The sequence below is a fragment of the Theropithecus gelada genome, chromosome 17 (assembly GCF_003255815.1).
Source record: "Theropithecus gelada isolate Dixy chromosome 17, Tgel_1.0, whole genome shotgun sequence".
NCBI classification, from domain to species: Eukaryota; Metazoa; Chordata; class Mammalia; order Primates; family Cercopithecidae; genus Theropithecus; species Theropithecus gelada.
The window spans coordinates 49,400,146-49,427,894 of NC_037685.1; the positions used below are offsets into that span (position 1 = coordinate 49,400,146).

Genomic DNA, 27,749 nt, shown 5'->3' on the forward strand with positions numbered 1-27,749 from the left:
GGAGTTTGGAGACCAGTCTGGGCAACATGGCAACACCTGGTCTCTACAAAAAAATTAAAAATTAGTTGGGCGTGGTGGGGCACACCTGCAGTCCCAACATCCCAGCAACTCAGGAGGCTGAGGTGGGAGGATCGCTTGAGCCCAGGAGTTTGGGCCTACAGTGAGCTATGTTCATGCCGCTGCACTCCAGCCTGGGCCACAGAGCAACACTCTGCCTCAAAAACAAACAAACAAACAAACTGATTAGATTGTGATTTCCAAAAAAACATATATAACTTTGAATATGTAATTCTATATAACGTGATTACACCAAAACTGATATTTGGAAAACGAAACACATTTGCTAAGGCCTGAATGTTTATGTCCTCCCAAATTCCTGTCTAAATCCTCAGCCCTCAGGTGATGGTAACTGAAGGCAGGGCCTGTGGGAGGTGATAAGGTCACAGGGGGCAGAGCCAGTGTGAATGGAATCGGTGCTCTTATAACAGAGGCCCCTGGAGAGCTGATGGCCATCTATGAATGGGAAGCAGGCCCTTCCGGGACACCGAATCTGCCAGTGCGCGGACGCAGGACTTCCAGCCAGCAGAACCGGCAGGAATTCATTGCTGCTGTTCATAAGATGCCCGCTTTTAGTAGTTGGCTATAGCAGCCCTAACAGGCTGGGATAGCGTCTGCCTACGTAGCTCTTCCATCCACTAGGTACAGGAGAACAGGTGTAACTTCTCCTGTGTCAGGAGACACTGATGTTTTGTTTGGGGCCAAACTAGTATGAAAAAGATTCCTGGTATCTTAATAGGTGGTGGAAAAAAAAAAATCACTGGAAAAATAGCAACAAAACTTTCCCACGGGGTGCGGTGACTCACGCCTATAATCCCAGCACTTTGGGAGGCAGAGGTGGTGGATCACTTGAGGTCAGGGGTTCGAGACCAGCGTGGCCAACATGGTGAAACCCCGCTTCTACTAAAAATACAAAAATTAGCCGGGTGTGGTGGTGTGCACCTGTAGTCCCAGTTACTACGACAGCAGAGGCAGGAGAACTGCTTGAACCCGGGAGGCAGAGTTTGCGGTGAGCTCAGATAGTGCCACTGCACTCCCAGCCTGGGGGATGCAGCGAGACTGTCTCAACAACAACAACAACAACAACAACAAATGCTTTCCCATTCCCACATCAGAAGGTAAACACGACCTCCGTTTCTAGACCCCTGCACTCCTCATTACCTGACAGGGACAACCTCACACAGCTAAGGCTGCCCTTTCTGCCCCCAGCTCCACACTCGCTGAAGGGCTCATGGCAGGTCGTGGTGTCAATGACAAACCCTGACCCACTGAAGAGGATACATCTGCAGACAGAAACGCGCCTGCAGAGGGAGCAACGCCAGCTCCTCAGACAGTTCAGCGGGTGCTGAACTGAGCCCTGAACGAAGTCACTGAGGAAGTGGCTTTGGGGCAATCAGCCTCATCTAATTACTTTCATGAAGAAACCCAAGTGAACCCTGCTGTGGACCAGAAAACCGGAGCACTTCTGCATTTAATGTCACCTCACTGTGACATCCTAATTTCCCTTTCAAGGATTTCAAAAACTAGTATTCGTTAATTTTCTGTATTTTAGATGTCGAAGTTTGCATCTCCAAATCCTATCACTACCAAACACTCTTTATATTTCTTCGTCTCAAATACCTTAGCTGGCCATTCCCAAAACGTAGTAAGACTAGCTAATTCTGGCCCTGTAAACTTGGAAATATGACTCTTCCGGTGCATCCAGGTGAATTCCAAAACTGCTGGGTTCGAGGTGTTGCTTAACTCATGGTGTAGCATCCACTTCTGAGAGCAGACAGCTGGGGTTCATCAATGAGGGGTTTGAACAGTGGAAGAAAGGGCAATGATTTTAGACGATGGCAGAGATGTCTAGTGACAATATTATAGCTTCAGAAAGGAGTGTTCATAATTATCATTACATTGTACTACTTGAAGTTCCTTCCTAATAGTTTTACTTGAAAGAAACATATATAGAACAGCATTGCCAAACATTTTCCATATTCTAGTCAGTTCCAAAAAGGTATAATCATTGCTGCAATCCAAGGAATTTCATGTCCAAATGATTGAAACTCAAAAATAATTTAAGAGGCAAATCCATTTCTTGACCTATTAGCTGATCTATTATGTATTTCCAAATGTAGCTGTTCCGCCGACAAAGGCAGAACTGCCAGCATTGAAACAGACCAAATTAAATCTGAAGTTAGTACTTACCAGAATGCAGAAAATAATTTCCCCACTGCTCGCACTGATGAAAGACTTCACACTGTGCAATTTCGTTTTCATGATGTGGAAAAGCTAAATCTATCCCACCTGAATGGATATCCAGTTGACTTCCAAATACCATACTGCAAGACACAGTACAAAGTAGTGAATTCATTCAATCAAGCAGCATATTTTCTTCTAACCTCAACTATTTACTCCTTCCAGCCTTTTTAATTCAATGAATAAATGAATCGCAATTTTAAATCAATTTGCATGATAATTTAACTGATTCAAATGAAAACTGAAATCCTGTCATCACAAACCCATAATTCATGACTTTTCATCCTAGTAAAGGGACATTCTTTTGGCTCCAGGTTTGTTCATTTCTTTTGTTTTCTTTCTTTCTTTTCTTTGCTTTCTTTCTTTCTCTATTTTTTTAACTCAAAAAGTTACCTTTACTTTCTTTATTTTATTTATTTATTTATTTTTGAGACGGAGTCTCGCTCTCTTGACCAGGCTGGAGTGCAGTGGTGTGATCTTGGCTCACTGCAAGCTCCACCTCCTGGGTTCATGCCATTCTCCTGCCTCAGTCTCCCTAGTAGCTGAGACTACAGGAGCCCGCCACCGCGCCCGGCTAATTTTTTGTATTTTTAGTAGAGACGGGGTTTCACCGTGGTCTCAATCTCCTGACCTCATGATCCGCCTGCCTTGGCCTCCCAAAGTGTTGGGATTACAGGCGTGAGCCACGGCACCTGGCCCACCTTTACTTCCTTTCAATAGGTAGAGTTTAGTGACTTTCCAACTTTAACAAGAGATGGAACTATAAAATCGTGACAATGTTTCCTCTGGCTTTTGCAAAGGTAACTAACAGTCACACAGGAATAACAAGGTAAGAGAGTTCAAAGCAACACATGTTGCCATTTCTCCTACAGCGCTGTGCTATGCAACCACAAAAACCGCATTTTTGCAAACCCACACACTAAAATTAATGGGGTTGATGGGGGAAATGAGGCTGGGCCAGGCCAGTCGAAGCTGTGTCCCTGGACCAGCTGCAGAAGCGTGGCGATGCGGCAGTCTGGTGGAGTTTCTTAAGATGATAGATATAGAAATTTCTAAGGTGCCAGCGCCCCGTGGAGGTCCTTCCTGCTCCCACTGGTCTGGCTCCCCGTGCTCGGGGAAGGACTGCACACGCAGGTCTCAAGCCTGAGGAAACGGGCATCACAGAAACACACGTTGTAGCGTGACGTTCTAAGATTTTTACATCTTAGCAATGGGTCGTCTCAGGGTAACTCTAACATTCCCTGCAGTTCAAATGCTGGGAAGGAGACCGTGGGACCAGGACTGGGGAGGAGATGGGAGGGGCCTCATTTGTATCTGGATGGGCAATTCTCCTTTACGAAGATCTGAAGCCCACACAACGACGTGAAAGTTTCACAAGCTGAACGATGGGGCCACAGCCTTCACGATGTTAGTCTCGCTCCTGCTATCTACATTAATACCTATTTTAAAATCAGAGAAGGCTCAGAAGGAACAACAATGGTCTCTTCATTATTTAATCTTTCTACAAAAATAAGGAATTTCACAGTAACATTACACGTCAAACTCACGAAATGTTTTCCACCTGCTTTAGAGAAATTATTTGAATCTAAAAAACGAATCTACAACCCAGTTTATATGCCACGGCCTGCTATTAAGTATTGATAAACACACAGAAGAAAAGTGTGACTGGTGATTGGACATTTTTAATTTTTTTTTAATCAAAAGTCAGGCCCATGCTTCCTACTAACAACAGAGCTTGAGGCCTGAGGAATGACAGAAGCATTTCCAGATGAGCTGCATAACCACAGTGCAAGTGGTGGGGGCTTAGCAGCAAAGGGAATCTCTTTCTGGGTCTTAAAGAAGACCCACCAAAATTCAGACAGGCAGGTCGTGGGGGACAAGGCTTCCCTCCTGGTGGAATGCGGAGACCCCACTCAGGGCTGAATACTCACTCAAGCAGTCTGGGAGTCCATGAATGGAGCAAAGTCCTCGCATGGGAGATAATTATCCCCACCCAACCCCCTCTACACCCGGCCAGGAAACACATCCCCGATACGATGCCCACAGGTTTTGGGGTGACTGGATTTATCCATCTGAAAATCTTTGATGTAGCTAATATTTTAAAATGTTTACCTTAATCATCCTTTCCTGTGTTTGTAAGTTTTTAAAAACTGTTCATTAAAATAAATATTTGCTATCAAGTATACTAAAATCCATGAGTTAACAATGATTTTTTTTAAACCCCGTATCTGGTGTTGTTTCCAAGATGGCCAAATAGGAACAGCTCCAGTCTACAGCTCCCAGCGTGAGCAACGCAGAAGAAGGGTGATTTCTGCATTTCCAACTGAGGTACCAGGTTCATCTCACTGGGGCTTGTTGGACAGTGGGTACAGTCCACGGAGTGTGAGCTGAAGCAGGGTGGGGCATCGCCTCACCTAGGAAGCAGAGGGGTCAGGGAATTCCCTTTCCTACCCAAGGGAAGCCATGACAGACAGTACTTGGAAAATCGGGATACTCCCACCCTAATACTGCGCTTTTCTAATGGTCTTAGCAAACGGCACACCAGGAGATTATATCCCATGCCTAGCTTGGAGGGTCCCATGAACAAGGAGCCTTACTCACTGCTAGCACAGCAGTCTGACTGCAAGGCAGCAGTGAGGCCGGGGGAGGCTCAGCGTCTGCCATTGCTGAGACTTGAGTAGGTAAACAAAGCAGCCAGGAAGCTCGAACTGGGTGGAACCCACCGCAGCTCAAGGAGGCCTGCATGCCTCTGTAGACTCCACCTCTGGAGGCAGGGCATAGCTGAACAAAAGGCAACAGAAACTTCTGCAGACTTAAACGTTCCTGCCTGACAGCTTTGAAGAGAGCAGTGGTTCTCCCAGCACGGAGTTTGAGATCTGAGAACGGACAGACTGCCTCCTCAAGTGGGTCCCTGACCCCCGAGCAGCCTAACTGGGAGACACCTCCCATTAGGCGCCAACTGACACCTCATATAGCCAGGTGCCCCTCTGAGACAAAGCTTCTAGTGGAATGATCAGGCAACAACATTTGCTGTTCTGCAATATTTGCTGCTCTGTAGCCCCCGGTGGTGATACCCAGGCAAACAGGGTCTGGAGTGGATCTCCAGAAAACTCCAACAGACCTGCAGCTGAGGGTCCTGACTGTTAGAAGAAAAACTAACAAACACAAAGGACATCCACACCAAAACCCCATCTGTACATCACCATCATCAAAGACCAAAGGTAAATAAAACCACAAATGTGGGGAGAAAACAGAGCAGAAAAGCTGAAAATTCTAAAAATCAGAGCACCTCTTCTCCTCAAAAGGAATGCAGCTCCTTGCCAGCAATGGAACAAAGCTAGACGGAGAATGACTTTGACAAGTTGACAGAAGAAGTTTTCAGACGATCGGTAATAACAAACTTCTCTGAGCTAAAGGAGGATGTTCGAACCCATCGCAAAGAAGCTAAAAACCTTGAAAAAAGATCAGATGAATGGCTAACTAGAATAAACAGCATAGAGAAGACCTTAAATGACCTGATGGAGCTGAAAACCATGGCACAAGACCTATGTGATGCATGCACAAGCTTCAGTAGCCAATTTGATCAAGTGGAAGAAAGGGTATCAGTGATTGAAGATCAAATGAATGAAATGAAGCAAGAAGAGAAGTTGACAGGAAAAAGAGTAAAAAGAAATGAACAAAGCCTCCAAGAAATATGGGACTATGTGAAAAGACCAAATCTACATCTGATTGGTGTACCTGAAAGTGACGGGGAGAATGGAACCAAGTTGGAAAACACTCTTCAGGGTATTATCCAGGAGAACTTCCCCAATCTAGCAAGGCAGGCCAACATTTACAATCAGGAAATACAGAGAATGCCACAGAGATACTCCTCGAGAAGAGCAACTCCAAAACACATAACTGTCAGATTCACCAAAGTTGAAATTAAGGAAAAACTGTTAAGGGCAGCCAGAGAGAAAGGTCGGGTTACCCACAAAGGGAAGCCCATCAGACTAACAGCAGATCTCTCAGCAGAAACTCTACAAGCCAGAAGAGGGTGGGGGCCAATATTCAATATTCTTAAAGAAAAGAATTTTCAACCCAGAATTTCATATCCAGCCAAACTAAGCTTCGTAAGTGAAGGAAAAACAAAATCTTTTACAGACAAGCAAATGCTGAGAGATTCTGTCACCACCAGGCCTGCCTTACAAGAGCTCCTGAAGGAAGCACTGAACACAGAAAGGAAAAACCAGTACCAGCCACTGCAAAAACATGCCAAATTGTAAAGAGATCGTTGCTAGGAAGAAACTGTATCAACTAATGAGCAAAGTAACCAGTTAACATCATAATGACAGGATCAGATTCACACATAACAATATTAACCTTAAATGTAAATGGACTAAATGCTTCAATTAAAAGACACAGACTGGCAAATTGGATAAAGAGTCAAGACCCATCAGTGTGCTGTATTCAGGAGACCCATCTCACGTGCAGACACACACATAGGCTCAAAATAAAGGGATGGAGGAAGATCTACCAAGCAAATGGAAAACAAACAAAAAAAAAAAAGCAGGGGTTGCAAACCTAGTCTCTGATAAAACAGACTTTAAACCAACAAAGATCAAAAGAGACAAAGAAAGCCATTACATAATGGTAAAGGGATCAATTCAACAAGAAGAGCTAACTATCCTAAATATATATGCACCCAATACAGGAGCACCCAGATTCATAAAGCAAGTCCTTAGAGACCTACAAAGAGACTTAGACTTCCACACAATAATAATGGGACACTTTAACACCCCACTGTCAACATTAGACAGATCAACAAGACAGAAAGTTAACAAGGATATTCAGGGATTGAACTCAGCTCTGCACCAAGCAGACCTAATAGACATCTACAGAAATCTCCACCCCAAATCAACAGAATATACATTCTTCTCAGCACCACATCGCACTTATTCCAAAATTGACCACACAGTTGGAAGTAAAGCACTCCTCAGCAAATGTAAAAGAACAGAAATTATAACAAACTGTCTCTCAGACCACAGTGCAATCAAACTAGAACTCCGGATTAAGAAACTCACTCAAAATCACTCAACTACTTGGAAACTTAACAACCTGCTCCTGAATCACTACTGGGTACATAACGAAATGAAGACAGAAATAAAGATGTTCTTTGAAACCAATGAGAACAAAGGCACAACATACCAGAATCTCTGGGACACATTTAAAGCAGTGTGTACAGGGAAATTTATAGCACTAAATGCCCACAAGAGAAAGCAGGAAAGATCTACAATTAACACCCTAACACCACAATTAAAAGAACTAGAGAAGCAAGAGCAAACACATTCAAAAGCTAGCAGAAAGCAAGAAATAACTAAGATCAGAGCAGAACTGAAGGAAATAGAGATACAAAAACCCTCCAAAAAATCAATGAATCCAGGAGCTGGTTTTTTGAAAAGCTCAACAAAATTGATAGACTGCTAGCAAGACTAATAAAGAAGACAAGAGAGAAGAATCAAATAGACGCAATAAAAAAATGATAAAGCGGATGTCACCACCGACCCCACAGAAATACAAACTACCATCAAAGAATACTATAAACACCTCTACGCAAATAAACTAGAAAACCTAGAAGAAATAGATAAATTCCTGGACACATACACCATTCCAAGACTAAACCAGGAAGAAGCTGAATCCTTGAATAGACCAATAACAGGCTCTGAAATTGAGGCAATAATAGCCTACCAACCAAAAAAACACCAGGACCAGACGGATTCACAGTTGAATTCTACCAGAGGTACAGAGAGGAGCTGAGTACCATTCCTTCTGAAACTATTCCAATCAATAGAAAATGAGGGAATCCTCGCTAACATATTTTATGAGGCAAGCATCATCCTGATCCCAAACCTGGCAGAGACACAATAAAAAAGGAGAATTTTAGACCAATATCCCTGATGAACATCAATGCAAAAATCTTCAATAAAATACTGGCAAACCGAATCCAGCAGCACATCAAAAAGCTTATACACCACGATCAAGTGGGCTTCATCCCTGGAATGCAAGGCTGGTTCAACTCACGCAAATCAATAAACGTAATCCATCACATAAACAGAACCAAAGACAAAAACCACGATTATCTCAATAGATGCAGAAAAGGCCTTCGACAAAATTTAGCAGTCCTTCATGCTAAAAACTCTCAATAAACTATGTATTGATGGGACGTATCTCAAAATAGTAAGAGCTATTTATGACAAACCCACAGCCAAAATCATACTGAATGGGCAAAAACTAGAAGCATTCCGTTTGAAAACTGGCACAAGACAGGGATGCCCTCTCTCACCACTCCTATTCAAAGTTCTGGCCAGGGCAATCAGGCAGGAAAAAGAAATAAAGGGTATTCAATTAGGAAAAGAGGAAGTCAAATTGTCCCTGTTTGCAGATGACATGATTGTATATTTAGAAAACCCCATCATCTCAGCTCAAAATCTCCTTAAGCTGATAGGCAACTTCAGCAAAGTCTCAGGATACAAAATCAATGTGCAAAAATCACAAGCATTCCTATACACCAATAACAGATAATCAGAGAGTCAAATCATCAGTGAACTCTTATTCACAATTGCTTCAAAGAGAATAAAATATCTTGGAATCCAACTTACAAGGGATGTGAAGGAGCTCTTCAAGGAGAACTACAAACCACTGCTCAATGAAATAAAAGAGGACACAAACAAATGGAAGAACATTCCATGCTCATGGGTAGGAAGAATCAATATCGTGAAAATGGCCATACTGCCCAAGGTAATTTATAGATTCAATGCCATCCCCATTAAGCTACCAATGACTTTTTTCACAGAATTAGAAAAAACTACTTTAAAGTTCATATGGTTTAAAGTTCAAAAAAGAGCCTGCATTGCCAAGAGAATCCTAAACCAAAAGAACAAAGCTGGAGGCATCATGCTACCTGACTTCAAACTATACTACAAGGCTACAGTAACCAAAACAGCATGGTACTGGTACCAAAACAGAGATATAGAACAATGGAACAGAACAGAGCCCTCAGAAATAATACCACACATCTACAACCATCTGAACTTTGACAAACCTGACAAAAAAATGGGGAAAGGATTCCCTATTTAATAAATAGTGCTGGGAAAACTGGCTAGCCATATGTGGAAAGCTGAAACTGGATGCCTTCCTTACACTTTATACAAAAATTAATTCAAGATGGATTAAAGACTTAAATGTTAGACCTAAAACCATAAAAACCCTAGAAGAAAACCTAGGCAATACCATTCAGGCCATAGGCATGGGCAAGGACTTCATGACTAAAACACCAAAAGCAATGGCAACAAAAGCCAAAATTGACATATGGGATCTAATTAAACTAAAGAGCTTCTGCACAGCAAAAGAAACAACCATCAGAGTGAACAGGCAACCTACAGAACAGGAGAAAATTTTTACAATCTACCCAACTGACAAAGGGCTAATATCCAGAATCTACAAAGAACTTAAACAAATTTACAAGAAAAAATCAAACAACCCCATCAAAAAGTGGGTGAAGCATATGAAGAGATGACACTTCTCAAAAGAAGACATTTATGCAGCCAACACATGAAAAAATGCTCATCATCACTGGCCATCAGAGAAATGCAAATCAAAACCACAACGATATACCATCTCACCCCAGTTAGAATGGCGATCATTAAAAAGTCAGGAAACAACAGGTGCTGGAGAGGATGTGGAGAAATAGGAACACTCTTACACTGTTGGTGGGACTGTAAACTAGTTCAACCATTGTGGAAGACAGTGTGGTGATTCCTCAAGGATCTAGAACTAGAAATACCATTTGACCCAGCCATCCCATTACTGGATACACACCCAAAGGATTATAAATCATGCTGCTAGAAAGACACATGCACACGTATGTTTACTGTGGCACTATTCACAATAGCAAAGACTTGGAACCAACCCAAATGTCCATCAGTGACAGACTGGATTAAGAAAATGTGGCACATATACACCATGGAATACTATGCAGCCATAAAAAAAGGATAAGTTCATGTCCTTTGTAGGGACACGGATGAAGCTGGAAGCCATCATTCTCAGCAAACTATCACAAGGACAAAAAACTAAACACCGCATGTTCTCACTCACAGGTGGGAATTGAACAATGAGAACACTTGGACACAGGGTGGGGAACATCACACACCGGGGCCTGTCATGGGGTGGGGGGAGTAGGGAGAGATAGCATTAGGAGATTATACCTAATGTAAATGACCAGTTAATGGGTGCAGCACACCAATATGGCACATGTATACAAATGTAACAAACCTGCACATTGTGTACCTGTACCCTGTAAGTTAAAGTATAATGGAAAAACAAAACAAACCAACTCCATTTCTACAAATAGGAAACATACGCGCAGTTATTCACTAGGGAGATCTGTAACAGTGAAACACTGGGAACAGTCTAAATGCGCGGCCGGGTACCCTGCTGCCTGTAGAGGGTCAGGCCAGACAAACCAGCACCACGGTAACAAACTAATCGTGTGCCAGGTGCGGTGGCTCACGCCTGTAATTCCAGCACTTTGGGAGGCCGAGGCGGGCAGATCACCTGAGGTCGGGAGTTCAAGACCAGCCTGACCAACATGGAGAAACCCCATCTCTACTAAAAACACAAAATTAGCCAGGGTGGTGGCGCATGCCTGTAATCCCAGCTACTCAGGAGGCTGAGGTAGAAGATTCACTTGAACCCGGGAGGTGGAGGTTGCAGTGAGCTAAGATCGCGCCATTGCACTCCAGCCTGGGCAAAAAGAGCGAAACTCCATCTCCAAAAAAAAAAAAGAAAGAAAACTAACCGTGGCAAGCCCCATGGGCACCTGCACGACACAGGGCACAGGTGATATGCTGCCTTTCACAGGCCCTATCTAAGGGGCCCCTGGCTGTGGGCAGAGCCATAGGGTGTGGACACCTGAGGCGCGTCCAAAAAGGACCAGAGAGAAGGCGGAGAAGGCTCCAGTGAGAGGCAGAAATAGGGACAGAGAGGGTGTTTCCAGAGCAGGGGATGCCACAGTGGGTCAGGAGAGCAGTGTTGTGGGAGAGCACCCTGGCGTGTGAGTTGCCTGAGCTAGAAGAGCTGGCGGGAAGGCGGAGAGGGATTTGGGGGCTAGAGAAGTGCGAAGCGAGCGGGGATGTAGGTGCGAGCACTCTGCTCCAGGGCCCCGAAGACCAGCAACTGCAGAGAAGGGTAAGGGCACAGGGCAGCTGCAAGTGTGAACCAAAAGGCAGCCCCTCCACTAAATGGAGAAGGTGCTGAGGTCAGGAAAGCTTGATGGGTCATGGGTCTGGTTCACCGCCTCCCATGGCCTGTCACACTCCAGAAAAATCTCTTCCCAAAAAACCACCTGTGGGCACACATGCCAGGCTGCACCTGTTCCCATGCACATCCTCTGCTGCCCTGAGCAGGCACCAGGGAAACGTGAGCCCCAACCCCCACGAAGCGGCAGGCACCTTACCTAGCGATGGCAGAGCACTCGATGTGCCAGCCTGGCCTCCCGGGTCCCCAGGGAGAGGCCCAGAACACCTCCTGGGGTTTGGCCGCCTTCCACAGGGCAAAGTCACTGGCATGACGCTTGTCAGAGTCCGCTGCAGATGACAAACAGTGCATCAGCGGAAGGAAGCTCAGTCACCCCACCATGGATAACGTTCACCCCTACCACACCTCCAGTTACCCCACCACGGAAACCTAGTCACCCCACCATGGGAGTCTAAACAGTTACCCCACCACAGAAACCCAGTCACCCCACCACAGGAGCCCAGTCACCCCCAGCACAGAAACCCAGACAGTCACCCCCACCATGGAAACCCACAGTCACCCCCAGCACAGAAACCCAGTCACCCCACCACGGAAACCCAGTCACCCCCACCACGGAAACCCAGATAGTCACCCCCACCACGGAAACCCAGTCACCCCACCACAGACACCCAGACAGTCACCCCACCACGGACACCCAGTCACCCCACCACGGAAACCCAGATAGTCACCCCCACCACAGAAACCCAGACAGTCACCCCACCATGGAAACTCAGACAGTCACCCAGTCACCCCACCACAGATGCCCAGACTGTCACCCCTACCATGGAAGCCCAGACTGTCACCCCACCAGGGAAGCCGAGGCTGTCACCAGCACCTCACCCCCACCACAGAAACCCAGATAGTCACCCCCCACCACAGAAGCCCAGCCAGTCACCCTCACCAGGGAAATCCAGCCAGCCACCCCGACAGAAGCCCCTCCAGCTGCCGGTGGGCAGCGCGCCCCGGGTTGCTTCTCTTTGAAGGAGCCCTGCACTTCTTGCTCACTCCTGTTTCACCCACGTGAGGAACAGGAGCACCGGCAACGCTTTCATCTCAGATGCCCCAGCGCACAGGGAGAGGTGGGCGGCCGGGAACCCACAGAGGCTCATTTCTCAGGAATGTACTGTGGACTGGGTGGGGTTTTCCCATTTTTCCTTATTCTGTCTTACGAGAAATGCTCTGTTTATCAGTAACTGAGTTTCAGGGCTGTTTTTTTCCAAAAAGATACTAATCACACAGAGTGAAAAATGTGTGATCATGTCAGGAAACACGGCTGGTGGACCCGAGACTCTGAGCGACGTGCCCGTCACCGTGTGGCGAGGCTGCCAGGGGTGCATGCTCACCAAAACCCACTGTCCCATCTGCCCAGGACAGGCATGCCCCATGTGCACGACGTCCTGACATCACCCCTTCCACCCGGGAGCGCTGACACAGGCGTCCGTCACCTTTGATGCATTTAAAGAGGCTGAACCGTTTTGGCGCGGACACGGATACTTTCTCTGGGTCGGACCGGACAGGCTATGTTTTCATGGCTAGTCATTTCAGTAAGGATAACATCCTGTGGGCACCCGAGCAAACAGAACAATTCCTACACACTGCATGGAAAATGAGAGCATCAGTAACACCCTATGCTGAAGGAAAATACTTAAGGACAGAAAATGTGGCCAAGGATTGTATTTCCAGCCAAACTGACTTTGAGGTGGAAGGCAGCACACTGTCATCCACAGGCACAAATTCAGGGAAGACTGTTCCCAAGAAAGGGCTCTTTCTTCAGAAAGTGCTGGGGAATGAGCTCCAAAAACAACAGGGAGAACGCGGACCTGGAGACGGCAGGAATGGGGGAGAGTGGACGGGGCTGCAGGAGGCAGTGCAGGCAGAGGCTGGGCACTCCGACACACAGACACGTGGGGGCGGGGAGGAGGCACGTGCACGGGAACCTTATAATCGTGGTCAAGCCTAGGGCACGGCTGGTCCATGATGGACTAAAGCAGGTGGATGCCCACTGGGTATCCTGTCACGCCTGGTGTCCTTAAAGGCCAGGATTTGCCACGGGGAAAAGGGAACCACACATGTGAACAGACAGAGGGGTTAATGAAACCCCGTGGCACGGAATTTGAGTATCAGTGCGACCTACGGAGCAGATGTGTTCATCACCTCAGTCTACGGGAGAGGCCAGGAAACGACGACAGACGGCAGCAACGAGCAACCGTGGTGCCCACGCTGTGTTCTCAAAACACCGCTTCCCATCAAAAGAAAAACGGGAGCCGGGCGCGGTGGCTCACGCCTAGAAACTCAGGACGACTTTGGGAGGCCGAGGCTAGTGGATCACCTGAGGTCAGGAGTTCGAGACCAGCCTGACCAATATGATGAAACCGCGTCTCTACTAAAAATACAAAAATTAGCCAGGCATGGTGGCGGGCGCCTGTAATCCCAGCAACTCTGGAGGCTGAGGCAGGAGAATCGCTTGAGCCCGGGAGGCAGGGGTTGCAGTGAGCCGAGATCACGCCATTGCACTCCAGCCTCAACAGTGACACTCTGTCTGAAAAAAAAAAGAAAGGAAAGGAAAGGAAAGGAAATGAAAGGAAAAAGGAAAAGGGAAAGGGAAAAGGAAAAGAAGGGAAAGAAAGGAAAGAGAAAAATGGGGCTCCCAGGAAAAACAGCTTATTTCAAGATGAGCCACGAATATCTTACCATATCGGACAGCCACAAAACTATCAACTACAACAGGGCTGAGTGTAAGGGACTTGGGAGTTGCTCCCATCAGCAAAAGAGGGGGCAAGCCGAGGCTCAATAAGGTGACGGCAGCAATGGATTAAAACAGCACGTGCAGTGAAGCCCATGAGCTCTCAACAATGAAAGAACAGGAACTGGTCACCGCCAGAGGAAGATATGGAAGCCAACTCCTTATTTTGAAAACTGGTCAATTAAGGAAAAGGTCCTACCTTTCTTATACAAACCGTACCACCGAGTAACCAGACGACAGTCTGCTTGTATAAAAGTATTCCAGCAAATGGGCCAGGCGTGGTGGCTTACACCTATAACCCCAGTACTTTGGGAGGCCGAGGGGAGTGATCACCTGAGGTAAGGAGTTCAAGACCACCCTGGCCAACATGGTGAAACCCCATCTCTACTAAAAATACAAACATTAGCTGGGTGTGATGGCATGCCCCTATAATCCCAACTACTTTGGAGGCTGAGGCAGGGAGAATTGCTTGAACCTGGGAGGTGGAGGTTGCAGTGAACCGAGATCATGCCACTGCACTCCAGCCTGGGCAACAGAGCGAGATTCCATCTCAAAAAACAAACAAACAAACAAAAAAGGCATTCCAGCAAATAAAGCAGAAATGATAGAATGGGAGTTGCGTCACCATGCAACCTCTTTTTGCAGTGAAGGATCTAAGCCTAGAGCGGCCAGTGCTGCTCACACACAGAGAGGTACAGCCCTTACGTGTCTCCCAGTGAGGAATACACCACCTACAAAGTAGCCTTCTCCAGAAATTTAGAACTGGATTAAGCCTCTAGATTCAACTACCAATTTGCAAAAAACACACAGGACAGAGGGAAATGTTACAGACACTCCAAAACTCAGAGCAGGCGAAATCCCACTGTGGGAACCGTGAGACACATGATGTTTCTCCCGCAAACAAGCAGCAAGGAGGAAAAGCCAGGGGAGGGACGTAAGGACTAAAAACAAGAAGACACAAACAAGAAACAGCTAAGGCTAAGTGTCACGTTTAGGGACATGTGTTTGAGCAATTAAACCCACTCAGAAAGATGAGGAGGTGGCCGCTGTCAGAGTTAGGGCAGTAGTTGCCCCCAAAGCAGGGCAGGGAGGCTGGTGGCCAGGGCGTGGGACCCGGAGGACCCAGGTGCCTTCACTCCCTTGCCATTGTTGTCTCCTTCCACTAGGGGGTGACCGCAGGGTCTCCACTGAACACAAATTCACTGAGCTGGGCATTTTTGTTTATTTGGTAAAGACAGCAAGGGGGTCTCACTACATTGCCCAGGCTGGTCTTGAACTCCCGGCCTTGAGTGATCCTCCCACCCTGGCCTCCTAAAGTGCTGGGATTACAGGTGTGAGCCACCATGCTCAACCAAGTTGGACATTTTTAATAGTGTTTTCTATTGTGTTATTATAACAAGTTAAATTTAAAATTAAAAAGAAAACACCATTGCTTTGGAAATAACATACACTAACGCATTAAAATCTTTTTTCACCATATGTAAAAACGGTGGTTTTATTATCTTTGTTTTGTATAATTCTATTTCCTAATTTTGTACCATTATAAATTATATAAATATGTTGCTTTTGTATAAGAAAATATTTATTTTAAAAAGCACGGCTGTGAAGATGTGGAATGACAGAATCATTCCTCACTGGTGGGGATGCAAAATGGTGCAGCCACTCTGGAAGAAGCTGGGCAGTTTCTTACACAAATAAGGCTCTTCCCAGAGGACCCAGCAATTGTGCTCCTTGGTATTTGCCCAAATGAGCTGAAAACCTGCACATGGATGTTTACAGCAGCTTTATTCATAATTGCCAAAACTCAGAAGCAGTGAAGATGCCCTTCAGTAGGTGAGTGGGTAAGCTGCTGTAAATTCAGACACTGGGATGTGACTCAGTGTTAAAGAGAAACGAGCTCTCAGCCATGAAAAGACATGGAGGAAAATTACTGTGTATTCCTAAGTGAGAGAAGCCGTTCTGAGAAGGGTGCACAGTGTATGACTCCAACTATACGACAATCTAGAAAAGGCAAAACTAGAGACTGTGGAAAGACCAGGGATTTCCAGGGATGGGAAAGAGGGAGGGATGAGCAGACGGACCACAGAGGATTTTTCAGGGCAGTGCAAATATCCTGTGTGATGCTGTAACGGTGGAAATATGTCACTATACATTCACCCAAACCCAGAGCACACAGCGCCAAGAGTGAACCCTGATGCCAACTCCGGTCTCTGGGCGAACCTGATGTGTCAATGGTGGGGGACGCTGACAGTGTGGGGGACGATGTGCAGGGTAGCAGGTAGAGAGGAATTCTCCGTACCTTACTCTCAAATTTGCTGTGAAGCTAAAATGGCTCTAAAAAACAAATCTATTAAATAAATAATTTTTAAAAACCTTCCTGATGCCAGAATGTACAACTCTCAGAAACTTCTCCACATGTGTTAAGCACAGCCCACATGGCCTGCTGGCAGCCACGCCTCACACGTGGAAGACATGAGCTTCCGTGTTCCGGCCCGTGCAGGGAGTGGGACAGGACAGCACAGAGGGTGAAGGAACGAACCTGGGGGGTCAGTGCTGTGGATGATTAGGATTCATCAGCATAGTTTATGGGGCAGAAAGACAGTGCCTAAAACCAGAAACACCTTGAACAATCTCTGGGGTTTGTCCCTGTTATTCTTGGTTGGTTCCCTCAAACACTACACTTTTCAAATTATTTTAAATTTAGTTCCATATACTGCACTTACTATTTCTTCTCCATAAAAATGGTTTTGACCTAATAACTCCCTGGAATAGAATAGAGCAAGGAAGAGATTCAAATAGATTGGAAGTTTAACACACGGTTAAGATACATATGGGAATTAAACGTACGGTAACAGCAAAACACAGAAGAATGCGGAAATATGACGGACGTGTATAAGGTTTGCATGTGCCTGAAAATCCTGGGAAGGAAACAGGAGACCAGCACTGTCTCCAGGGAGTGCAGCCAGGCGCACTGGTGGCGGGGGTGGACGATGCCCTACTTGCCATTTGAACTTTATGCCTCACAAGCTGGAGTCATCCAGAGAAACCGAATTAAATTTAAAACACAGGTGGCACCTGGGTACCGCCAGTGTCTGAGCAAATGGAGGGGTCTGCACTCCAGATCTCATCTCCCCAGAACTGGGACCCGAGGCAGAGGTCAGGGACCCACAGGGCTGAGCCCGGCCAACCCACCTGGCTCTCCGACTGGACCAGGGACCACGCCGACCAGTTTGCCATACTTGTCTCCTCTAGACTTCAGATCGAAGTAGACATTGCCTGTTTATAAAGGCAATTATGAATCCATCACTTCTCAGTCTAAATATCAGCATATAGACAAGCTTAACATCTAACAAGTAATTAGAATGTAAATACAGAACATAGCATTTGGCCCCAATATACATATATAGTATTTATATTTTTATAGACAGGGTCTTGCTATGTTGCTCAGCCTGGAGTGCAGCGGTACAATCATAGCTCACTACAGCCTTGAACTCCTGGGCTCAGGCAGTCTTCCCACCTCAACCTTCCCAGTAGGTGGAACTACAGGCAGGACACCATGCCTGGCTTTATATATATATATATTTTTTTTTTTTTTTTTTTTTTTGAGACGGAGTCTCGCTCTCACCCAGGCTGGAGTGCAGTGGCTGGATCTCAGCTCACTGCAAGCTTCGCCTCCTGGGTTCACGCCATTCTCCTGCCTCAGCCTCCCGAGTAGCTGGGACTACAGGTGCCCGCCACCTCGCCCGGCTAGTTTTTTGTATTTTTTAGTAGAGACGGGGTTTCACCGTGTTAGCCGGGATGGTCTCGATCTCCTGACCTCGTGATCCGCCCGCCTTGGCCTCCCAAAGTGCTGGGATTACAGGCGTGAGCCACCACGCCCGGCCGGCTTAATATATTTTTTAACCAGAATTAAAAACAATACTATATCATAAATGCATGATTTGGACACATCATGAGTACACAGATATGAAAGTGAAAACACAAATGTAGTTCTCTGTAAACTGCTGAGACAATTATTTAATTAGAAAAAAGAAAGTGTTATCACTGACCTTCATTTAGATCTTGGGCTTTGTGTTCCATGCCAGTTAACAAAGACACTCTTTATGTTACACACCAGCTGGCAAAGACACTCCTTCTTTACCCAGTCATCTTCTAAAACTACCTTTTTACTCAGATTGAAAACATCATCTGGCTGGGCACGGTGGCTCGCGCCTCCAATCCCAAAACTCTGGGAGTCCGAGGCAGGAGGATTGTTTGAGCTGACGAGTTCAAGACCAGCCTGGGCAACATAATGAGACCCCATCTCTACCAAAAAACAAAACAAAACAAAACAAAACAAAATCATCTGCATATTGAAGCATCTGTGAGGCTGAGCGCCAAGGTCCACTTTGCAGACTGAGGTCAGAAACCTTCGCCAGAGCCTCCTGCAAGCCTGGGCTGCCCTTGCCACTTCCACCACAAAGCCTTGGAAAGCAGAGCTGGGGAGGAGGCGCTCAGAGTGGGAGCTTTGTCAGGAAGCCAGCGCCACCAACCCATGCTCCAAAGCTGCCAGCCTGCAGCCGCTGTGTGTTCCAGGCCATGTGTCTCCCTAGGAAGGAGGCAATGCTCACCTGGGCTGTGACTATGGCCACTCTCAGTACCACAGATCTGCAGTCACCATCCAGCACCCTCGAACCACACAGCAGCATGTAGCTGTCCTCAGGGCCCAGGTGTGGGTGCAACTTTTAGCCTTCATACAGTCTGAGCCTTCACGTTCTTCTTTACTAATGCAGCTACTAATTTGCATCAGTACTGTCCTTCTCACTGCAGACACTGGTCTTGGTAAGGTCAAGGAAACTTTGCAACTGGCAAACACAAGCTGCACCCAGGACCTGCCTCCAGTCCTCGGCGCACAGGAACAGGACAGGCCCCCCTGAGCACAGCGGTCACTGGTGGGAGGAAAGGGCAGGGTGGCTTGGGCAAACAAAGCCAGGAGATGTTTCAACAGAAAACACTGCCCTGTCTCTGCAGCGTCCTCCCTGGTCATTCAGGGTTGACCACTAAGCTGGCACTCGGTGCTGGGGATGAACCAAAGGACAGTAGGGAGACATCCAGGCCCTGGGAGCTGCTTTCTATAAAGTCAGAATACAAACAGTGCTTTGAGAGTGCTTCACTGGAGAGAATCCACTCCCTTAAACAGGGGAAACACTCCCCCTTCACTTTGGTTTATGTTATCAGTTTGCTGAACAAATTGTTTTTCAGCAAGAGTTCAAAGATCAAATTACAACCAAGCCCTTGTGGAACTGTCACAAAGTCCAAATTACTGGGGTTTGAGTGAATGTAAGTGTATTTTGAATTAATTACATTTATGCTATTATTAAATGTTTATAATAAAACACAGTAATAAAACAACAAATAGCATTCATTCCTCAAGCCTGTGAAGACGAGAATCCCTAAAGACTCATGAATATTTATCAGTTTATTCCTAAAATGGAAGCACAGGCCCACACATCTTATTTCAAGTCACACAAAAGCGAAAAACTAATTCCTGTGTTTTCTGATGCAAAATCTAATTCAACCACCTAAGTCCTTAAAAAAGTTTTTCTTGGGAGGCTGAGGCAGGAGAATTGCTTGAACCCGGGAGGCGGAGGTTGCAGTGAGCCAAGATTGTGCCACTGCACTGCAGCCTAGGTGACAGAGTAAGACTCCGTCTCAAAAAAAAAAAAAAAGTTTTTCTTGGAAACAAACTCTAAATATACCACATTAGAAGAAGTAAAAAGCTACTTCCATATGCAGAGCATACTGAACGGGTCCTCGGGGCCTCACGTACTCATCTTATGCCCCCAGGCAGGACCCAGGAAGGACAGGAACGTCCAGGGCAGTACTTCACGTTTTCTGACTCACTGCAACAAACATTCAATACCCGCGTATCTTCAGCCGTGGGCTGGATGCTTTAAGGCGTCATTCAATAAAGCAAAAAGTTTTTATGGTCTGAGAATTTATGATCTAGACGGGGACAAAATACGAATACATTAAACAGCAAACTATGGCAGCGCAGAACTGGCGGCCAAATGGTACAGCAGAGATACCAAGGCTGAGAAAGTAGGTTCACTTTCAACTGTGCTGGTGGAAGGAGAACTTCATGGAGAGACAAGACCATGGTCAGGGTTTGCGGCCGGGATGGGTGGGATTTAGTTCAGATTTATGGAGATGCTTCATCATGGAAGCAGCAAAACAGCAGGACGCCAGCCTTGCCTGGGGGCCACCAGACAGATTAGTATCCGCCATCTGAGGAAAGCACTGGCAGTGAGCAACATGCCAATCTAAACACAGACCGCTGTGCAGGAAAACTGACCTGTCGGAGTCTCGAAAAGAGTCTACATGTACTTACCCAGAAAAAATGAAAAAGAGAAAAATAGAAAAAAGAAAGAGTCTATGAGGAAGGGAAAAAGTGAGGAGACTAAACCAACAAATGCACACGCAGCACATGCCCTTCATTAGATGACGGTGTGGGGAGGCGGGTGTCAAGCATAAAAGAAACCTGGGGACAAGTGAGTACATTTAATATGGAGAGGACACGCGAAGCTAGCCGCAAATTCTTCTCTGTCTTAGGTCTGACATTTGAACTCCTTTTATGCAGAGATGCATGTTGAAGTGTCAAGACTGACGCGTCAGAACATCTGCAACTCACGCTTTTTTTTTTTTTTTTCCAGATAAGGTCTTGCTCTGTGTCCCAGGCTAGTGTGCAGTGGGACAATCACGGTTCACTGCAGCCTCGAACTTCCTGGGCTCAATCTATCCTCTCACCTCAGCCTCCTGAGTAGCTGAGACTACAGGAGCATGCCACCATGCTTAGCTAATTTTTATATTTTATTTTTGTAGAGAAGGGGTCTCTCCATGTTGCCCAGGCCAGTCCTGAACTCCTGGACTCAAGTGATCCACTTGCCTTAGCCTCCCAAAGTGTTGGGATTACAGGTATCAGCCACAACGCCCAGCGCTGCAACTCACTTTTTTATTTTTATTTTTTGAGACAGAGTGTCACAATGTCACCCAGGCGGGAGTACGGTGATGTGATCTCAGCTCACTGCAAACTATGCCTTCTGGGTTCAAGCAATTCTCATGCCTCAGCCTCCGGAGTAGCTGGGACCACAGGCATGCGATACCAGGCCCGGCTGATTTTTTGTCTTCTTAGTAGAAACAAGGTTTTAACATGTTGCCCAGGCTGGTCTCAAATTCTTAGCCTCAAGTGATCCACCTGCCTCCATCTCCTAAAGTACTGGGATTACAGGCGTCAGCCACCACGCCTGACCCTGCAACTCACTCTTTTTTTCTTTTTTTTGCAGAGGGAGAGGGGACGGAGTCTTGCTCTGTCGCCAGGCTGGAGTACAGTGGTGTGATCTCGGCTCACTGCAACCTCCGACTCCCGCGACTCACTCTTAATGGCCTGTGAAAAAAATGATAGCCAAACAGAGGGGGATGACCTGGGCTGACTTTTAACAAGAAGGGAGCAGGTCTCTGGAGGTACTGTGTTTGTCCCCAACTTTTTGTGAGGAAAATATCTAAACAAAGATGAAATAACACATTGAACACCTGTATACCTATCACCTAGATTCCATGACTCTTACCAAGACTAGCTGTCCAGATGTTCGCCTCTCCCTGTGACTGGAAAAGATTTTTAGAAAGAATTAATTCAACCATTTTGCAAAGAGACACAATATCGTAGAAAACCCCACAACAGCTCTGCTGTTGGAATTCTATCAAGACAGACAGTAAATTTCAGTATGTTCCTGCAACTCATAAATATGTCCAGTTTCTCCAAATCCTAGTAATGTTTTAGTTTTAAGAACATAAACTGGCCGGGCACAGTGGCTCACACCTGTAATCCCAACACTTTGGGAGGCCAAGGTGGGCAGATCACAAGGTCAGGAGTTCAAGACCAGCTTGGCCAACATAGTGAAACCTCATCTCTACTAAAAATACAAAAAAAAAAAAAAAAATGTAGCCGGGCATGGTGGCGCACACCTGTAGTCCAGCTACTCAGGAGGTTGAGACAGGAGAATCGCTGGAACCAGGGAGGCAGAGGTTGCAGTGAGCTGAGATCGCACCACTGTACTCCAGCCTGGGTGACAGAGTGAGACTGTCTCAGAAAAAAAAAAAAAAAAAAAGAACATAAACCCTACCTTTTGCTGTTGAATAAGCGTGCCCACGAGCAATGATTCCTTCAATGAAAGAAATTATCTGAGGAATATTTTCGGTTACCCTCAAGTACACCGTGGGTGGGAGAACCTGCAAGAAAGTGGAGACATGACCGTGTTTCCGTTGTGCAGAAGCACAGGTCAGCCAGCACCAGCTGTCACTGCTCACCCCTGTCACCCTCATGGTAGGAACAACCAGCCCCACACTTTACCTTCAGGGCTGCCATGTCCTGCTTGAAGTCTTCCTCATAAAGACTGGCAAGGGAAGCGGGGGAAATATTCATCTGCAGAAGGATTAGATGTGCCCGTTAATGAGGCTGGGGCATTTGCAACAGAACCACCCAGACACAAGAATGCCCACCTGCGCAACACGACAGCAAACGTACCCCGGCCACCTCTGGTGAATGGGCTGGCCGTGGCCCCACTGTGCCTTGGCCTCAGTTTGCCCCTGCCCACTCACCAAAGCGGGGACACTCATTTTAGGTACTGAACTTATACTAGTAGCTTAGCTAGAAAAAAAGGCTTATTGACCTTGCCTTCTGGTTAGAGAAGAAATAACGTCACAATTTCCATTACATAGTAAAAAACAAACCAGCTGGGTGCAGTGGCTCACGCCTGTAATCCCAACACTTTGGGAGGCCAAGACAGGAGGATTGTTTGGGCCCATGAGGTTGAAGCTGCAAACGGCCATGATCGCGCCACTGCAATCCCACCCTTGGCGACAGAGCAAGACCCCATCTCCAAAACAAAAGTAAAAATACAGTAAAATAGAAAACAAAACATACCAAGGATCCTCCACTTTTCTAAGACAAGGGCAAAATCATCTTAGTCTAGTCTGTATGATAAGAAACTGGGTTCCTATTTTATCCCTTAATCCTCAGGAGAAAAAAAAATAGTCAAAAATATACTAAAGAGGCGGCTGGGCACCGTGGGTCACGCCTGCAATCCCAGCACTTTGGGAGACTAAGGCAGGTGGATGACACGAGGCCAGGAGTTCGAGACCAGCCTGGCCAACATGGTGAAACCCCGTCTCTGCTTAAAATATGAAAATTAGCCAGGTGTGGTGGTGCACACCTATAATCCCAGCTACTCAGGTGGCTGAGGCAGGAGAATCGCTTGAACCTGGGAGGCGGAGGTTGCAGTTAGCCAAGATGACACTCCAGCCTGGGTGACAGAGCAAGACTCTGTTCCAAAAAAAAAGAGAAAGATTAAAAAGGAACCTCTAAAGAAATATTTTGGAAGTAATTTAACACACTACAACTGGGATTTAATGGAGTATTCATTCCTCGGGTCCCATGGCTGGGTTTCTGGAGACAGACCACCAAATCAGTACAATCAATTCTGAATGTGGGTGCCTTGGGGGCACGCATCTGCAGCCCCTGCCACATTATCCAAGGAGGCTGGGACACAAGACGAGGTGTGCTCATGTTATTTCATAATTTCAATGAAAAACCCTACATGAACCGATGCACAAGACGCTGTGAAGCTCTGGAATGGAACAGGGCATCATAACTGCTGGTCCTGCTCAAGTGGCCCTTGGGCCTCCCAAGCCCAGCACCTGCCACCTGCTAGTCTCCCTGAGCCGCTCCATGCAGCCTCAGGAACCAAGTCTCCCCATTTCACAGGTGAAGGAATTACCACTCCAGGATACTGAGAAACTTTCTCAAGCACAAGGCCACACGTGGGGCCAGGTCCCAACCATGTCACCCTGAGGCCCAGGGCTCTGAGTGGCATAGTCAACCCAGAAACCCCTGCCAATGAATACTCACTGAAGAAAGCAAGCTGGTAAACTCTGCATTGCTACCCAAGTGTTAAGTTTTGGGGTCTTGGGCAAATCAATAATCAAACCTCTTAGCCTTCAATTTCTTTACAGCATGGAGATATTCTACCTAATAACCCCCTTAGACTGCTAGAAGAACCACTGTGTGTATATATGGACAGGACAGCTTTGTAAAAGAAAACATTACATAAACACCACATTAAAGAGAGAAAATACACAGCACCCAGCACATAGTGGGTACTCCAAAACACTTCAGCCCCTATCTTGAGGTACAGCTTTGTGGCAAAGCAGACCTTTACAACAATAAATGAGTTAATATACGTCTATCCAGGGGACAAAAGATCAAAGGAAAAAGCCCAAAAATACTGTGTCTTCTTGCCACTTCAGAAGTCTCAAATTCCACACAATTTTGGCCCTAAAGATCAGTGGATTGGCTGGGCGCGGTGGCTCACGCCTGTAATCCCTGCACTTTGGGAGGCTGAGGTGGGCGGATCACGAGGTCAGGAGATGGAGATCATCCTGGCTAACATGGTGAAACCCCATCTCTACTGCAAATGCAATCAGCTGGGCGTGGTGGCAGGCGCCTGTAATCCCAGCTAATCGGGAGGCTGAGGCAGGAGAATTGCTTGAACCCAGGAGGCAGAGGTTGCAGTGAGCCAAGATTGTGCCATTGCACTCCAGCCTGGGCAACAAGAGCAAAACTTCGTCTCAAAAAAAATAAATAAATAAAATGAAATAAAAGTTTTCATATTTGATAGGGCTAGTACCTCTCAATATTCTTCTTTTATAGACTTTTCCTATTCTTGCTTTATTTATTTATTTGCAAAGGACATGAACCCATCCTTTTTTATGGCTGCATAGTATTCCATGTGTCACATTTTCTTCATCCAGTCTATCATTGATGGGCATCTGGGTTGGTTCCAAGTCTTTGCTATTGTGGACAGTGCTGCAATAAACATACATGTGTATGTGTTCTTATAGTAGAATGATTCATAATCCTTTGGGTATACCCAGTAATGGGATTGTTGGGTTAAATGGTATTTCTGGTTCTAGATCCCTGAGGAATCGCCACACTGTCTTCCACAGTGGTTGAACTAATTTACACTCCCACCAACAGTGTAAAAGTGTTCCTATTCCTCCATATCCTCGCCAGCATCTGTTGTTTCCTGACTTTTTAATGATTGCCATTCTAACTGGCATGAGGTGTTATCTCATTGTGGTTTTGATCTGCATTTCTTAAAGAATTACCTTTTCACTAAATACTAAAAAACAGAAGTTTTCATAACTATGGGTTTCAGATACATGTTTTATTACATTGAAGTCAGACGTTATTTTAAGGAAAGAAACTATTCAATACCATCTTAGGATCTTGCTGTGTACCAAGTATGGAAATTCTCTGGTTCAAAAATTAAATACTCTCTACAGTTAGAATGTTTACACCAATTCTACCAAGTTTTTCATATTCTAATCATAACATTTTTTAAAAAGTTAACAACCAATCCCTCTTCATGGCATCTGTAAAATTAACTCTTGCCTCTTCCTCCCTTTACCAAGCTGGCCACCTCCTCCTTCCTGCATTCTCTCCTCCCTGGATTCAGGGCTCTTGTCCCACTTCTCTGATGGCAACGTTCCTGCCTCACCTTCCCCATCGCCCCCATGACACCCTCGAGTACACTGAGTCCTCACCTCTCCTCCCATCCCCTGCGGGGCCCCCTCTCTGTCCCACGGGGCTCCCTCCAGAATTCAGCCGGTGTCTCAGCCTCTACCAGCTCCCTGCCACCAGGACACGGGGACTGACACAATTCTTTCCGATCTTGAAGGTGCATGAGAGGCACGAAGCTACCAAGTGCCTTTGCTTCAGGCCCTGGCTGTCCCGACGGCAGGCGAAAGCCCTGAACCGCTGACCTTCCTTCTTTACCAGCGGGGCATTTCCAAACACCACCTCTGCTGAGGGTTACCTGGTGACTGTGCATTCACGCACAGCCTTAGACATCACGCACTTGCCTTCTAAATGCAGCCTACCAGACTCTTACAGGCTGGGGGTAAGGATGTGAAGAAATAGGTTTAAAGTGGGAGCCGACTTCCAGCACTGCCAGTCTCTCAAATGATCTGACTCTCAGTTGCAAGATATCAAATAAACTGTTTCCCCTTTGACCTAGCAATTCCGCTTTGGAAAATTAACTTTTTATTTAGAGACAGAGTCTCACCCTGTGGCCCAGGCTGGAGTGCAGTGGCATGATCTCAGCTCACTGCAACCTCCACCTCCCAGGTTCAAGCGATTCTCGTGTCTCAGCCTCTCGAGTAGCTGGGATTACAGGTGCACACCTCCACACCCAACTAATTTTTTGTATTTTAGTAGAGACAGGGTTTTGCCATGTTGGCCAGACTGGTCTCAAACTCCTGGGCTTAAGTGATCCAGCCTCCCAAAGTACAGGGATTACAGGCGTGAGCCACTGCGCCCAGCCACAGGAAATATAAGAAAACGAAACAAAAGCATGTATGTTCATAGCAGCACTCTTTTTAACAGCCAGAAGCAATACAAATAGCAACTGGGAAAAGGCTGGAACTGCTAAGCAGTCCCACACGGTGGGAGACTACCCAGTGATGAGAAAGACACATCAGTAGAAAATAGGAAGACAGCGACCTCAGTGAAAATGTTCCCCAAGGACCTCACACCATTCCTCTGACTCATGCCTAAGAGACAAGAGAAGGCTCTGTTCACTCAACAAATGACAAAGTTCAGTCTCCTTTCAGATAAACGCCCCAGCCCAAAGGCGGCTTCTGACTTCCAATCCAAATCTTTAGTCACTAGTTCCATCCCATTTCACAAAAGGAAGACGCATGGGTGTGACAGGAGGTTAAAGAGGAAGGGAAGCCACAATGACAGACAAATGCTATAATTCATATCTCATTGACTTAAAAAGTATGTATATGTAAATTTTTTTTCAAAAAAAGAAATCCAGGCCGGGTGTGGTGGCTCACATCTATAATCCCAGTACTTTGGGAGGCCAAAGAGGGCAGATCACCTGAGGTCAGGAGTTCGAGACCAGCTTGGCCAACGAAACCTCATTCTACTAAAAATACAAAAATTAGCCAGGCACGGTGGTGGGTGTCTGTAATCCCAGCTACTCAGGAGGCTGAGGCAGGAGAGTCACTTGACCCCAGGAGGTGGAGGTTGCAGTGAGATGAGATCACACCACTGCACTCCAGCTTGTGTGACAAGAATAAAATTCTGGGCCGGGCGCGGTGGCTCAAGCCTGTAATCCCAGCACTTTGGGAGGCCGAGACGGGCGGATCACGAGGTCAGGAGATCGAGACCATCCTGGCTAACACGGTGAAACCCCGTCTCTACTAAAAAATACAAAAAACTAGCCGGGCGAGGTGGCAGGCGCCTGTAGTCCCAGCTACTCGGGAGGCTGAG

The 27,749-nt window shown here is 46.4% G+C and overlaps 1 protein-coding gene across 4 annotated transcripts in view; it reads right to left on the reverse strand.

Annotated features, from left to right (window-relative positions):
- Nucleotides 1-27,749, reverse strand: part of CARS2 (cysteinyl-tRNA synthetase 2, mitochondrial) — a 60,361-nt gene that overhangs the window by 19,216 nt on the left and 13,396 nt on the right. For 3 of the 4 annotated variants that reach the window (XM_025364723.1, XM_025364722.1, XM_025364725.1), the window contains exons 4-8: nucleotides 22,761-22,832; nucleotides 22,534-22,639; nucleotides 17,567-17,650; nucleotides 11,792-11,921; nucleotides 2,248-2,381 (exon numbers count right to left, since the gene is read on the reverse strand). In XM_025364723.1, the coding sequence (XP_025220508.1) occupies nucleotides 2,248-2,381; nucleotides 11,792-11,921; nucleotides 17,567-17,650; nucleotides 22,534-22,639; nucleotides 22,761-22,832 (526 nt within the window). Of the gene's footprint in view, nucleotides 1-2,247; nucleotides 2,382-11,791; nucleotides 11,922-17,566; nucleotides 17,651-22,533; nucleotides 22,640-22,760; nucleotides 22,833-26,972; nucleotides 27,023-27,749 lie in introns of all 4 variants that reach the window. The other variant, XM_025364724.1, reaches the window with a different exon arrangement.